General features: G+C 37.0%; 1 protein-coding gene across 1 annotated transcript; it reads right to left on the reverse strand.

Annotated features, from left to right (window-relative positions):
• Positions 1 to 5,928: 5,928 nt before the first annotated feature.
• On the reverse strand, positions 5,929 to 7,923 carry LOC107788966 (probable WRKY transcription factor 7; the record flags this gene model as incomplete). Its single annotated transcript, NM_001325461.1, is given in 3 exon segments — positions 5,929 to 6,349; positions 6,449 to 6,574; positions 6,964 to 7,923. Coding segments are annotated over 3 exon segments (1,053 nt in total). The 3' UTR covers positions 5,929 to 6,186.
• Between the last annotated feature and the right edge of the window lie 7,494 nt (positions 7,924 to 15,417).

Below are 15,417 nucleotides of genomic sequence, written 5' to 3' on the forward strand. Positions count from 1 at the left end.
CCATTTCAAAAAGGTAAATCAATGAAAGACTGGTAAAAATCCCTTAACTCAAATGTAATTTCATGAAAAGACTTTTTTCAACAATTTAGCAGGTAATTGACAGGTAATTAAGGAAAGTAAATACATAAAGGTTCGCCCCTCGGGCACAGTATCAACAAACCGCCCCTCGGGCAACATCTTAGAATAATACCATCCCCTCGGGCTCAATCTCACATCACAATAGGAACCCGCGCTCACTAGGATGTGCAGACTCCTGGAGGGACCCCTTACGGCCCAAGCGCAATAACAAGCCATCTCGAGGCATCAACACTAGGCTCTCGGCCTCATATCAATCAAGCCACCTCGTGGCGTACATATCTCAGGCCCTCGGCCTCAAATCATGATCAGTGTTTCCTTACAATATAGGCCCTCGGTCTTACTCAGTCAAAAATACTCACAAGCCACTCGGGCGATAGTAAAACAGTGTTTTTCAGCCCAAACATCATTTAAAAGATCATTTAAGTATTAAAACTAAGTAAACATAGCTGAGTATGAAAACAGTGGAAAATAACATGACTGAGTTCAAGTATAAAGTCAAAACAGTGAAGAAATATCAATAAAATCCCCGAAGGATTCAAATAGTTGGCACGAAACCCAAATATGGCATTCATCCCAAATAATGATGATAGCAAATAGATTTTAGTCAAATATACGATAAAATCATCAATCGGGACGGACCAAGTCACAATCCCCAATAGTGCACGACCCCACGCTCGTCATCAAGCATGTACCTCACCTCAATATAGCACTACGATGTGCAAATTCGGGGTTTCAAACCCTTAGAAAATCATTTACAATGATTAGTCATCTCGAACCGGTCAAATCTCTAACTCGCGATGCCTCTTCCCCTCGAAACGTCCTCCACTCGCTTCGAATTTATCCAAAATCAGAACAAGGACGTCAAAATATGCTAAGGGAATGAAGCCCAAGCGAAAATAATCAAAATACGACACAAATCTCGAAATTACCAAAACCCGACCCTTGGGCGCACGTCTCGGAATTCGATAATTTTTTTACATCAATAGATTCCTTATCTCCCCACGAGTTCATACATATCAAAAGTTCTGAAATCCGACCTCAAATGGTCCTTCAAATCCTCAAGCAAAGGTCTAAGTTTCCAAGCCCTAGTTTCTCCAATTTTCACCCTTAATTTCCATGATTTCTAGCTCTAATCCGTGAAATAATAGCATAGGAAAGAGTTTTAGGTCCAAATTCCTTACCTCAATGAAGTTCCCTTGAAATCCCTCTTTGAAATCGTCCAAAAAGCTCCAAAGCCGAGATAAAAATGGTGAAATAGCTCAAAATTCGCGAAGGACACAATTTATACCTTCTGCCTAGACATTTTCGCATCTGCAGCTATATTTATGCTTCTGCGGTCAAAACCACCGCATCTGAGGTCCTCACTTAAACTCTCATTTCCGCATCTGCGATCTAGTATCCGCACCTGCGCCATCGCAGGTGCGGTCTTCCAACCGATTCTGCGGTTCCTGACGACTTCTCCAAATTCCGCTTCTGCGGCCACTCTTCCGCTTATGCGGCGCCGCACCTGCGATCCCCAATCCGCAGTGCGAAAATACCAGAAGCAGCAAATTCAGCAGCTGCAACAAAGTCTCAAACTCCCCATCAACCATCCGAAATCACCCCGAGGCCCCCGTGACCTCAACCAAACGCACTCACATATCCCAAAACCTTATTCAAACTTATTCCAATCATCAAAACACCTCAAACAACATCAAATCAACCAGAACACATCGGATTAAAGCCAAACTTTCTAAAATCTTTCGAATTCCGATTTTGATCAAAAACCCAACCAAACCACGTCCGAATGACATGAATTTTTGCACACACATCCCAAATACACAATGGAGCTACTGCAACTCTCGGAGTTCCATTCCGATCCCTATATCAAAATCTTGCCTACCAATCGGAAATCGCCAAAATATCAATTTCGCCAATTCAAGACTAAATCTACTCCGAACCTCCAAAACTCATTCCGATCACGCTCTTAAGTCTCAAATCACCTCCCGAAGCTAACCGAACCATCAGAACTCATATCTGAGTCCTCTAACACATAAGTCAACATCCGGTTGACATTTCCAACTTAAGCTTCCTCAAAAGAGACTAAGTTTCTCAAACCTTACCAAAATCATTCCGGATTCAATCCGACCAACCCGATACTACATAACACGGATAAACAAAGCATAAATAAGCAGAAATAGGGGGAATGAATTGGTAACTCATAATACGACTAGCCGGGTCGTCACATTTACGTTGTACATTTTCACCACCCTGCTTAGGCATGCCTTATCAGGGAAAAGCATGCCCTTTGACAGCATCATTGTTCTAGATTCATCCCACATTGCTGTCCGAATTTCATCAATATCCCTTATGAGGGCATACATATCCGGCGTACTTGACAAATGATCAAGGTAGGGAATATGACTTAAATGAAACGGCACGTGGGATTCGTACACTCTTGGTCTAATGGGAGGTAGAGCATGCCACCTCGTTAAATCAGGTTCGGCATTCTCTTCCTCCTCCTCATCGCCTTCGTTAGGGAAGGGTGTGTCATCTCCAGACTCATCGGCATTTTGTCATAATCATTATTCTCTTCCTGATTCTGCGCATCTGCCAGATCCCGAGTAAATACGTCATCTTCGGGGAATTAGGTAAGGACATGATCATCAAGTTGCTCGTTTTCACTGCACAACCAAAGAAATAATAAGTTATTGAAATTGGTCCAAACAATACATATAACTTTATATATTCACTTACAAATCATAATATGTTGATATCCCATGATGCACATTATCTTGTTGATGTTGACTTCTGGATGGACCACTATGATCCAACACACCAGAACTAGGCATATTCCAACTGATCGTTGGTTCATAACTTGTAAATTCATATCTGGTTGGTACCCACTGAGAAGTATACGAGTGTTAATACAAATATAATACACAAAAATATACATCATAATATAAAGAAAAATTAAAGTTTACCACTCGGCTTATGGATTATGTATACTAGGGGAAAATTATTTTCTCGCTCCTCATTCGCTCGTGGAGATAAGTTTAGATCCGGCCAAACTCTTTCAGCTGGAACATGATCAGCTAAAACTGCTCCAAATTAACCACCTGATGATTGAGAGATTTCCCTACTTTGCGCAATCTCATTATTCTGTACATCTTCAGCCTTGACATATATTTCCAACAGTTTTATCACAATAAATTCCCGGTATTCATCCGGAGTCCCCAAAAAATCTCTCAGAGTTTCATCGTCTTCGATGTTAAACTCAGCATAACAAGCAACCCTTGCGGAGTCACAGAATATGGATATCTTCCGGTTATTTTAAGATTCACTGAACGTTTGCTCACACTCATTTTTTTTACATGTCAACGATATCAATTTATCGTACTCCATTGTAAGTGGCAACTTAAAATGAGACTGTGGAGATAAACTATAGCTTACTGAGTTATTCGTCACCACAACCTCACTCCCTCACCCCAATATAATGAAACCCTAATTTTTTGTTTCAGACATTATGACAAAATGCAAAACAACTTAGCAAAGAAAATTTCAGAACACTTGAAAATCTTTATGAATGAATTTTTACAAAATCCTTCACCTCTTTAAATAAGGCAAAATCCAGTCCGGGGGTTTAATTATTTGAGGTATAGTGTCTTTTAAAAAATTGTTATACCCAGTTGAATTATTGTTATGTCAGTTAAGCATAGAAGAACGCTATATATATAACATTTTTTAAAAAGGCGTTATACTTTATTGGCCACGCGGTCATTAAAGTATAGCATCTTTCAAAAAAATGCTATATATATTTTGATCACTATTCCACATATTTTAATTCTTTGAATCCAAAAGAATCAAATTTTGGTTCCGGACTACACAAAAGACAGGAAAAAAAAAATTCGGCCTCTGTTCCAGAAGTAGTCAAAAACCCCAAAAAGGAAAGTTACAGTCCAGCAAACGACCAGACATTCAAATTCATTCTGGTTATAATAATATCGACCCGTCGCTGGTCCCGACAATGAAAGAGGACACCACAAACGCCCATTTGACTAACCAACGTACCGTACTGTTCCCATTCTGGCTCACATTTTCACTACTATTAACTTTCACTTTCACCTATTCTTAATATTAGGGTTTAACCATATACTCTAACTAAATTTTACACCATGATATATTTTAAGATGTGGTTGAATTTGAACTCCTAAAGATTAGAGTTAAATTCAATGCTCTGACTTCAAAACCGCAAAACCAACGTGACTTCTACGTATTATTTTTAAATATTTTTAAAAAGTCACAGAGATCCAAGAATATTGCATAGGATACCAAAATACCATCCAAAGGAGGGTTCTCGTAGTTTGACCAAGACAGAGAAGAAAAACAACGACCAAAAAACGAAGTTATCTACTTGGGTACAGGGCAGGTTCATCCCTTCACATGCGATCCATCTACTGCATCTAGAAACAATCTTCTTGTTTAATTTTATTATTGTTACTTAAAATTGTCAAAGGTCCACCTTACATTTTTATAATCATATAAAAAAAGTAGACCATTTAGAAAACAATTAATCTTTTAATAGGGGCACCTTATGCGTGCTTCAATTATTTCGCGAATTTTAGATCTATGGATCTCATCTCCCCAGCATCAAAGCGAGACTCCATCCAAATTCTGCCACTCCTTAGGCGAGGCCTTCTGTTCTATGAAAACACCCTACCACTGAATGATTCACTTTTAAGTTCTCGCCTCTGACCCGGGAGAACACAGAGTCAAGCCAAGCCCTGACCCGCCTAAATGGAATTCATATCTCCTTCGTCTGGTCGAGATCACCAACATAAATATCGAATGACTTTGCCCGTCAATTTTTACACAATATTAATATTAATCTCGTATCTTTGTAGCTTCCTATCCGCAAATTTCTTTTGATATATATTGTTTCTTTCGCTTTGATTATTCTATCACCTTATTTGGCGGTTATTATCACTTGTTGTATTTGTCTTTTTTAAATTTTCTTTGAGCCGGGAGTCTATGAGATTACACCGAATATGTTATTATTGAAGGGAAAAAAAATAATATCCTCCGTCTTTATAGTGTTTCAATCTTTATTCTCACGATTTTACCACACTTAGGTGATGACTTAGATCACATCTTTAGAAAAATAAAATACAAATTTTCGATATATGTTAATTGGGACTGAGACGATATTATTATTATTTATGTATTATCTTCGTGACTATGAGTTTTGAGCAATCATTAAACCCACTGTATGCCTATTGACTTTGCATATACATAATAAGCTGTGCAAGTTGCGTCCCACGCCCTCCACTCAAATCGCTGTCTTTGGGTCAATCACAAGTATTAATTTCCAAAGATTCATCTCGAACCAACATCTCTCCCTCAATTATTATTCTTGGAAAATAATGTTGATTAGCCAAAAATAATTAATCTCGACAATTAGCTGGACCATATACATTGAATAATGCAAACAACATATACATTGAATAATGCAAACAACACTATCTCCTAAAAAGTCCAAACTGATGTCACACCCACCCATTAATCAATATTCAAATTATAGATTAAAGTTTGTCAAACGTCTCACTTACGACACGTTCTTGTTTAAACTAATCTCAGTTTAATTGATTCTTTAATCCTATTTCCCATTGACTAACTATTGCGGTGGGAGCAAAACTATTTTTTTATTGGATTTTAGTGGAAGCCGGAATAAGTGGACTTCCTCGTTAGAACCACTCAACGTGTATAAACAATTGTTCGTCAAATCGATACCCATTAGGAATTAAATAACGAAAAAAAATCTTCCAACAAGATATGTATAGTATTAAAAAAAGAAAATAACGTAAGAAAATTGGAAAATGGAAAAGTACCCACTATGTTGCATTGATTCAATTCCCACCAAATCCACAATTTGCTCTCTATCTCTTCTTTTCATTTTCCACGCAAAATCAAAAGTTTTCAACGACAATTACATAGAGAAACAAAAATAAACAAATGTTGCCTCTTCCTTTTCATTTTCCTCTAGGCGTTGACCATTTGATCTTTTGCATTAAGCTTTCAACGGTGCTGATTTAGTCTTCACAAATCCAAATAAGATCTGAGCCGTTGAGATTAAGAAGATTCAAGGACATGAGCAGCTGGTGATTCTGTAATTGAATGGGAATGATTGTGTTCTCCTTCATATGTAACAATTAACATAGTTGGATCATCTAGTGCTCTCTCCACATGTTTACGTGCTGGACATCCTCTTACACTACTACATTTGTAATATCCCCTGAAAATTTAAAGACCCAAAAACATTAGATTTATATACTAAACTCAAATTTAACTCAAAGAACCAAAATAATACTTATAATAAGGCATAAAAACTTACCTAGGATGAGGAGAGCCTTTAATTGGCTTTTGGCCATATTTTCTCCAAGAATAATCATCAGGTGGAATATCAGCCATTTTCATGCTTATAGCTGGGACTCTCACCACTCTTTTGACTCTTGATTTCCTGAATTAAAATTTCAATTAAACAATCAAAAATACATTCATATTCTAAAATAACAAAGGCAAAGATCTGTATATATTTGTTGCTTCAAGTGGTAAAGATGATATCTTACAGTTACTCCCAAATTATATGTCGTAATTTCTAAAAATAATTATCTCAAATTATGTCGTAATTTCTAAAAATAATTATCTCAAATTATTATTTTAAAAGTTCAGGCAAAATTAATTACTTAATTTTTTTCATTTCTCTGTTTTTGACCCTTAGAAGTTCCAATGAAGAGTGATTATAACGTAGCACACAAATAAAGTTAAAATACTAGTCAAAAACCCTTCTAATTAATATACGGCGTAAAAGAGAAACACTACATATAAATTGAGAAGTAAAATTTGTACCTTTTCTTTGGGCAGTGGCAACGACCAGAGGAACCACCAGCGCTGTTACACTTAAGGGCAGTATCGTCCATAGAACTACACTTTCTTTTAAATGAAGAAGTAGAAAGCGGCGGCCGACCGGCAGATGAAACAGTAGAGAGATTTGTTATTTGAAAACCAGAAGACAAAGACTGTTGCAAACTCTCTGTTTCTCCTGTTAAAGATGACATGAACGAATTCGCCGGAGATGCAGAAGCAAAATTAATAGTCGTAGATGATTCTTTTCTCTCAATCGACCCATTTTTGACCAATTGAAGATGGTTATGCGGTAAAGGAGGTAGACGTTGAATAGGTGTAGGACAGTAAATTTTGGGAGTATTTATTTGTGGCTTTTCGGTTTCTTCTATTTGAAGGTTCTGATTTTTGATAGAGTTTTGATTTAATCTTTGTTGCTGGGGTTTAGGAGGAGGAGGAAGAGGAGTAGAAATTGGACCTTTACGAAATCTGGCATGACCAGTTCTGTTTTTGTCAAGTAAAGAAATGAACTTTTTGAATTTGTTAACAGCAACATCAGCTACAGCTGTGTAATCAGCAGAAACAGAGGGATTTTGATCTAATTTTTGTTGTTGTTGTTGTTGGTTTTGATGAGATTGAGAAAGCAAACGGATTAGTTTCTCAACGCTTTGTAGCCCAGCTGTGGCTGCTTCTTGTACGGCGTTTTCTTCCATTTTGGTTGAAAAACTATCCCTTCTGCTATAACCACTAGTCATTAACTCTACAGCCATGTTTACAACAGAGAGAAAAAGTGAATAGAGAGAGAGGAAGGAGAAGATAAATAAAGGAAGGAAGATATAGAAGAAGAGAAAATGGTTGGAAATTCTTAATAATTCAAGGGCGTGAAGCGAGTACTTCTGATGCTCTTTTTCTCTTTTTCTTTTGGTTTATATCGATGCAAATGAATGAACTGTCGCTTCTGACCTTATTGCCAATTAAAGGGTTAAGCCAATGAGATATAGACACGTTGATTATTCATTTCTTTGTAGGAGAGAAAAAGAGGGCATTGACTAAAGCTTTTTAAAGATGTGGGGGACCGGTTAACGGGTAAAACGGTGGAAAATGGAAGATGACGAGATATGGTAGAGGCAGAAAGTCAAAAGGTAGTAATGAGCCGTTGGATTTAGATGAATGAATTTGGGGTGAAAATAGGGGGTGTTAGGTTGGAGCCAGTGAGGTAGAGTTGACTCTTTTAACAGCTTTTAATGCAAAAGTCTATTTGGTAGGGAAGCTTTTATCTTTTTCCTTTTAAGGATATGATGATATTTGAAATTTATTTGTTTGATCAATACAGATTTCAAACAAGGAGAGATTCACGAAGTAGAGAACGTTCTTCATCAACGAGTTCTTTGTTTTCAAGATTAGAATTAATGGAAAACTTTAATAAGGGGGAAGATAAAAACGAATGAAAATTAAGTTTAAAGAGTTCACTTAAATTTGTTGATCATATCTCTTTCTGTGATCACTTGATAAAGGAATCCCGACCATCATATGTAGAGGCGGACCTACCCTTACGTTATAGGGGTCATCATCCCTTGGAAACTTCGGAAAAAATTATACTTCCTTCGTTTAAATTTATATGATGTTGTGACTTGGAATAATATTTAAAAAAAAAAGACTTTTAAAATATGTGGCCCTAAAAGCTCAAAGGGCAAAAGTTTTGTTGGGTCATGATATTTGTACGAGTATAAAAATTTCTCATTAAGCATAAGTGTGTAAAATGAAGAGTTTAAAGTAATAGTATTATTTTCAAATATAGAAATGAGTCACTCTTTTTAGAATGAATTAATTAGGAAAGTGTCATTTAAACTGAAACGGAGGGAATACTATGTATATATGTGTATATATCTTAAATGACATGTATATAATTTGATTGGCATTGGCATCTTAAAAGTCAAAATTTATGAAGCTCCAAGAGTTGATTTTAGGAGACACAACTTGACTTTCGTTAGTGGTGCTTCCGCTACTTTCAAATCATGAGTCCTATTTAATCCAAAAAATGAGTAACAATTAAATTTGTACGCGGTTTAATTCAATATGAATAATTAAGAATAACAAATAGATGAATTAAAGATAAAATAAACGATCAAACCAATCACAATGTAATGACCAAGCCTGATCTCAGCTTGAACAGTGGAACTTGCCTCGATTGGGCCCTCGGTACAAGTTCGGTCGCGGTTGAAGAGAAGAATCAGTGAGTAACACCTTGAACAGTAGCTAGAAGACAAAAGTAAACTTTTATTGGATTGAACTGCGTGTTACAATGTGTCAAACTAAAGAAAAACTTCCATTTATATAGTAGGCGAATTTTAATCCTAGTACAAGTCTAAAAAAGGTAAAAAAAAATCTTCTTTTTCCGGTAATTGTTGATATATAATTGATACTAAACGAGATCCGTGCCGTAATATTTGGTTGATGGCGAATATTACGGTCATCTATCCGCCATGCATAACCATTCACCGCATCTTCCGAAGTCCAGAAGCCATTATTGGTCTAGGGTACGTCGTTTTATCGTGTCCGATCTCAGATACATCGTTCATTCTTGCTGGGTCTCGATATGAGGGGTTCCTAACCTCGATTATACTCACGTCGATCAGTGCTTCCATTTCGTTCTCTTACCGGAGAAAATTTTGCCCTCTGTTTTACCCGTACACAGATAGCCCCCTTATTTTTCGGAGAATAGATTTATCGAAGCGACGGGAAGCGATAAATTAACCCTGGTTCCTTCCTCCGTACGTTACAACCAAGTTGACGGGTCAACGAAACGTCTCATCTATCGCGTCGTTCTGACTTCGAACACGTGTCAACCGCCGGTTGACTATCCTCGAATGTGAAACATCACGCATTGATTATCCTTCTTCTATAAAAGCTCCGACCCCTTTTTCACTTTTTCACTTTCCGATTCGAGAGCTCTTTGATTTACCCTTAAATTCTCCACTTAACTCTAACCTCTTCAAATCTCCATACATTGCTTCTTAGATCTTCATCTTCAAATATTCATACTTCTTCTTTAAATCTTCAAACCAGACCTTCATATCTTTATCCCCATCTTTAAATCTTCATCCTCATCTTCAAACCTTCGTATTTTCCCTCAAGCCTTCATATTTTCCAGAATCTGATGGCAAAAATATCCAAATCCGTGCCTCAGCCAAACGCCCCTTCAACTTCCAATGATCCACGAACATCGAGCTGGAAATTCCCAAAGTGGTCTCGGAGCATCCCTTGAAGAGTTTTGTTCCCGGGGGGTTGCTCCATTGAAAACGATTTCAAAGTCGAGAAGGCCTTTAGTCAATAGGACCGAGGCGAAGGAGTATGAAGGTACATATGCTCCATTACCGAGGACATACTCCCCACAGTTCGGGTGAACTGCAACTGGAAGGGCAAGGAGGTGATTGTTCTCGGGTCCAATGAAAACATCACCACTCACGTTGAGGGGTATCGAAGTGTTTACACTTAGCCCTTCACGCTCGCCCAGGTAGACCCTATAATCCTCGGCTTCTGCAAAAGGTATGAGGTCTGCCTTGGACAGATTCACCCGTACTTTTGGAGGATCGTAATCCTCTTATGTCACTTCGTATATAACAGCGAAGCACCTCGGTTCACCCTCGATCACCTACTTCGTCTCTACATCGAAGTTTCTAATGTAGTCTCCCCGCTTTAAAGAATGGATCGAGGGGATTTGCAAACAAATGTCTTACTTCGAGTGCGAATGGCGCAAGCTCTCAAATGCCATGTGGGAGGCTCGTTCCCATGGAGAGTCTTCTGCCCGAATAATTACATTTACATACTTAACTTTTATATTTGCTAAGTCTTTTTCACTTTCACATGTTTTCCCAAGACCATCGAGCTTCGCCCATTGGATGAGGATGAGGCCTTGTCCTAACTTGCTGAACCCTCCGCTTCGGGACAGCCCGGAGCCGCCGTAAAAAAGGAGAAAAAGAAGAAAAAGAGGAAATTCATTGGGTCCCCGGACGACGAGGTGAAGAAGAAGAGGGTTGCTATCTGGGTCCTGCAAAATTATTTCTAAAACTCCTAATTATTAAAACAATTTGAGTCATTGATCAAAATATCCAACGGCTCCCGTTCCATCTCTTGGTTTTAATTCAGAGTTACCCTAAAAACCCTACTCATTTTACCTTAGAGCAGCCGCCCAATTTCCCCTTCTTCTCTCATCTCTCTCAAACTCTCACACCCATCAATCACCCAAAACCTTGCTCTAGTTAGTGCAAGGTCATGAATTATGACCATAAAACGTTCCTTCTGCCTTCATTACCCATGATTCTCGCGGAAGCCTTACTCATTTCGCCTTTGATACTCAAAGTCCCAAATTCGAAAACCCTAACTCAAAGATGAAACTTCAAATCATCTGAGGTTTTCAAATCCATGGCAAGCATGGCCATCCTTTCTGTCTTTGTACTACGAAGCTCATAATATTCTTTCCATTTTTGCCATTTAATCTCAATAGCCCTACTTGAAGAAGTCAGATCAAAGGGCAAAACTTTAACTCGTCATATCTCTTACCTCGTCGTTTCAAATCAAAGCGAGTTTGGGATGCTAGCTGGCTGCAATGTTGATATTCGACACCTAGAGGTCAAATGCAATGACTTCTGGTATTAGGGTTCTAACCAGCGGTGTCTCGTACCTCACCGATTAGCTTCCATCTTCTCAAGTAAATCCCTAAATGATTTTCCCCTCTGTCTCTATGATTTTTACCCGACTATGTTCACGTCATCAATCCATCGTCATTCTCCACTACCATTTTGAATTCGCTGAAACCCTAATGGATCAATGGACACTAAAATTAGGGGCTTTAATGTTCTCACCTAACAACACCTAAAATCTTCAATTGACATAGCTAATACACTTAATTCTTTCTGAAAATCAAAGATACGGTAGATTTTTTCTTAAGCTTTTCGAGTTCTTATTCAATTTCTGCCTTTTCTCTTTCTTTGGATCTGAGTTCTTCACTGGTAAAAAGCTGAGCTTTGGTTCCTGAACGGCTAACATGAACACTCGTTTGGTTTGGTGCTCAATAGGAGGTCAGTATACCTCTATCCTCCCCCTTAATTGTTACATTTAAAATCACAAACATATTTTTTTTGGTTAACTGCTTAGTCTATAATGTTTATTTAGCCTTTAGTCACTTATTTTATTCATTATTATTGGTTGATGATCTATGATAGACTGTTGTATCTATTTAATGTTAATTGAGTAGCTATATGACTTTAATGACCTTTTTTTCTGTACTGAATGACCTATGTGTTTAAGCTGTTTAACCTGCTGATTTCTCACATTTTGCCTAAACCTCAGACCCGGCTCTAATGTTTTGTTATAACCTTCATGTTACATTTTAAGTTTTGTTAATGTCTTGTTGCAACTTTCATAATCTTCATGTTGCATTTTGAGTTTTGCTCCAATTAATGCTCTATTATAACTTTCATGCTCATCATGTTGCGCCCTGAATTCTGTTCGACCTAATGTTCTATTATAAGCTCTTATGATTCATCATGTTATATTCTCTTCTAAGTTCTGTACTTAAGTTATGTTATTGTCACGACCCAATTTTAGTTTAGGTCGTGATGGCATCCAGCACCATTGCTAGGCAAGCCAACAGTGAACAATCTAGTAATTTCCATTTTTTAATAAGTTTTTCAAACAACTAACTTTCCTTAATTTAAAGAATTTAATGAATAACGGATTTTAAAGTAATCAAAATGAAAGCAATTAAATGAAATCATAACCATAGAAATACAACCCAAAATCATAAGTCTACTAGTGTGTGCCAAGACCCGGTATCACAAGTATATGGGCTACTAGTAGAATATACAATAAATTTTTAATCTATTGCGTTAAATGGAGTAGTTAGAACAAATAAATAAAATGAAGACTTCAGCTGCTGTAGAACGGCTCAGAAGGGTATCTCACCGTATAGTCTCGTAGCGGGGATCAAATATGAGCGTCAGACTGGTAACCAGATGTACCTGCCTTGGATCCTATACAAGTAAGTGCAGAATATTGATTGAAATCTCTGTTTGTGGGAAGTCTGGTATGAAATTTATTTATTCTCCATGACTCCATATTTGAACACGAATTTAAACTTATGATCAGTCTTTTCTCTCCTTTATTATTCTGAATTGAACCTGGTGTAAGGAAAACCTTTTACTGTTATTTGGTTGAATGCAATAGCAATAGCCTGCTTGTGTCATTGTTTGAATCTGTATTAATGTTCTCAAAGGATTCCACCAATGTACTTAGTCTAAGTTCATGTTTATCTATGATCATGTTAAGATATTAGTCTATGTATCCTAAAGCTGTTATAATTCTAAATTATGTGTCTTGTTTGTCTATGGGATGTATGATTTCAGTTATCTAATATTCAGCAATAGCAGCATAAGTATTCTTGTTGCCATATGTGCCTAGAAATCTGACTTTTCATAACTGATTCATATGTGTGCTTCACTTATTTAATGTTGAAGCATAGAGACTATTCTATGTGTCTATTTATATGTTATTCTGGTAAGGAAAGTAGGCTCCTATGGTAGGAAATGTCCTAGTGGTTGGTTTGCATTAAGAAAGCCTTATTGGTATTCAAACCTATAGGGAAGAATTAGTCATTAGTGGTTAAAGGTATTTAGGAGTAGAGTTTAACTCTAGGTTATGCTACTCTCCCCGACACAAAAATTGCTCTAGGCCTCGAGACCCTTGGGAACTTTGAAGTGTCAGGGGATTCAAAAGGGGCATCGGCCTTGAGTAGAACTATTTTCTTAGTCTTTAACTCATTGACACTAATTACTCTCAAGTTTGGTGTTAATGGCAATAAAATGTATTCAATGTGAATCATTCACTATACACGATCCCCACATTAGCATGATTCCCTTAACATTTATGTGTTGTCAGTGAACTCTTCTTTTGATCTTTGCTTAGTATGATTTCTTTAAGCATTCAAACATTTTTACTGATGGTCTTAGTCTTTGATTGGGAATTTTATATATATGGATACAATATTGTTGTTCTAATGATTTTTTTATTTTATTTTTGGGGCATGTACAAATGATTTGGGTCTGCTGAGTTCTTTAAGAACTCAGGCCCAACTCCAGCTCTATCATGGTCTAAGGGTCTTCATTCGCTCTTTGTTTTCTATTATTGTGCTTGTCCTTTGAGGCTCAAACCTCCCAGAGTCACTCCTTACCTTTTATCTCTTTATTTACTGTTTCGCTATTCCTTAGCTTGCACTATGTCATTGCTCATTGTTGTTTCTTGTTTGTTATCTCTCATTATGTATGTGACAAGTATATATATTGGATTGAATGTTTATCCTGACCTTTTAATTTATAAAATAACTTAGGCAAGTCTAAAGAACTTAGGATTAAAAAAGAAGCCTTAGTTAGTAATTAATTTCATATCCGCTAATCATAAGCTATTGTTAATTTGTCATGCCTTACTAACTCTTTTCTTTAAAATATTTGAAGCCCAAAGGCTTAGAAAAGGCAACCATCCATCTTTTAAAAAATTAGAATTGTCGCAATTTAATCTACCAAAAGGAATCAGCTGTCTCGAAAATACTAAAGTGCTGCTGCACTAAAACAAAAGGTTTTTCAAATAATTTTCTACTTCAAAACCAAGGTCCATCTTAGAATCATTTGCATAACACTCTTTTACCACATTGGAATAACCCAAACCTCCATGGTTTAGGACATAAAATGTTTTAACTAGATTTGCTTTTCATACTTACACAAACATTTCCATCTTTCAAAGTTTTCTTTTTAAGCTTATATACACTAAAACTAATTTACAAAGGACTTTCCTTTAAATCCATCTCCTTTAAAACATACTTCCCTTTATAGACATTATATCCTAATGTAAGCTTTACCCTTGGAACACTAGGTAAGGCATAGTACAAATAATTAATTTCAAATCTAGTCTAAGTCCTATGGAGCTACCTCGAATATATTTTAAGGGGTGCCTAACACCTTCTCCTTAGAAGAACAAGAACCCTTACTCGTGATCTCCCCTGTTAGTAGACCAATAATGAATATAATCTTTAGTAATTAAATAAGTACCCTAGTATACCTTTAAATATTAGGTGGCGATTCTCATTCATCAACAACAGAGAAACCACAAGTTGAATCCTGTTTTGACTAGTGCAAAATATGGTACAACAAGGCTGACCTGGAATTTAAGATTTCAAAGAACAAGCGTAAAATGTGGAACAATTAAATTTGTACGTGGTTTAATTCAATCCGAATAATTAAGAATAGCAAATAGATGAATTAAAACAAAATGAACAATCAAACCAATCACAATATAATAACCAAGCCCGATCTCATCTTGAACAATGGAATTTGTCCTCGATTGGGCCCTCGGTAAAAGTTCGGTCACGAGTGAAGAGAAGAACCAATGAGTAACGCCTTGAACAATAGC

The sequence above is a fragment of the Nicotiana tabacum genome, chromosome 16, assembly GCF_000715075.1.
Source record: "Nicotiana tabacum cultivar K326 chromosome 16, ASM71507v2, whole genome shotgun sequence".
Taxonomy (NCBI): Eukaryota; Viridiplantae; Streptophyta; class Magnoliopsida; order Solanales; family Solanaceae; genus Nicotiana; species Nicotiana tabacum.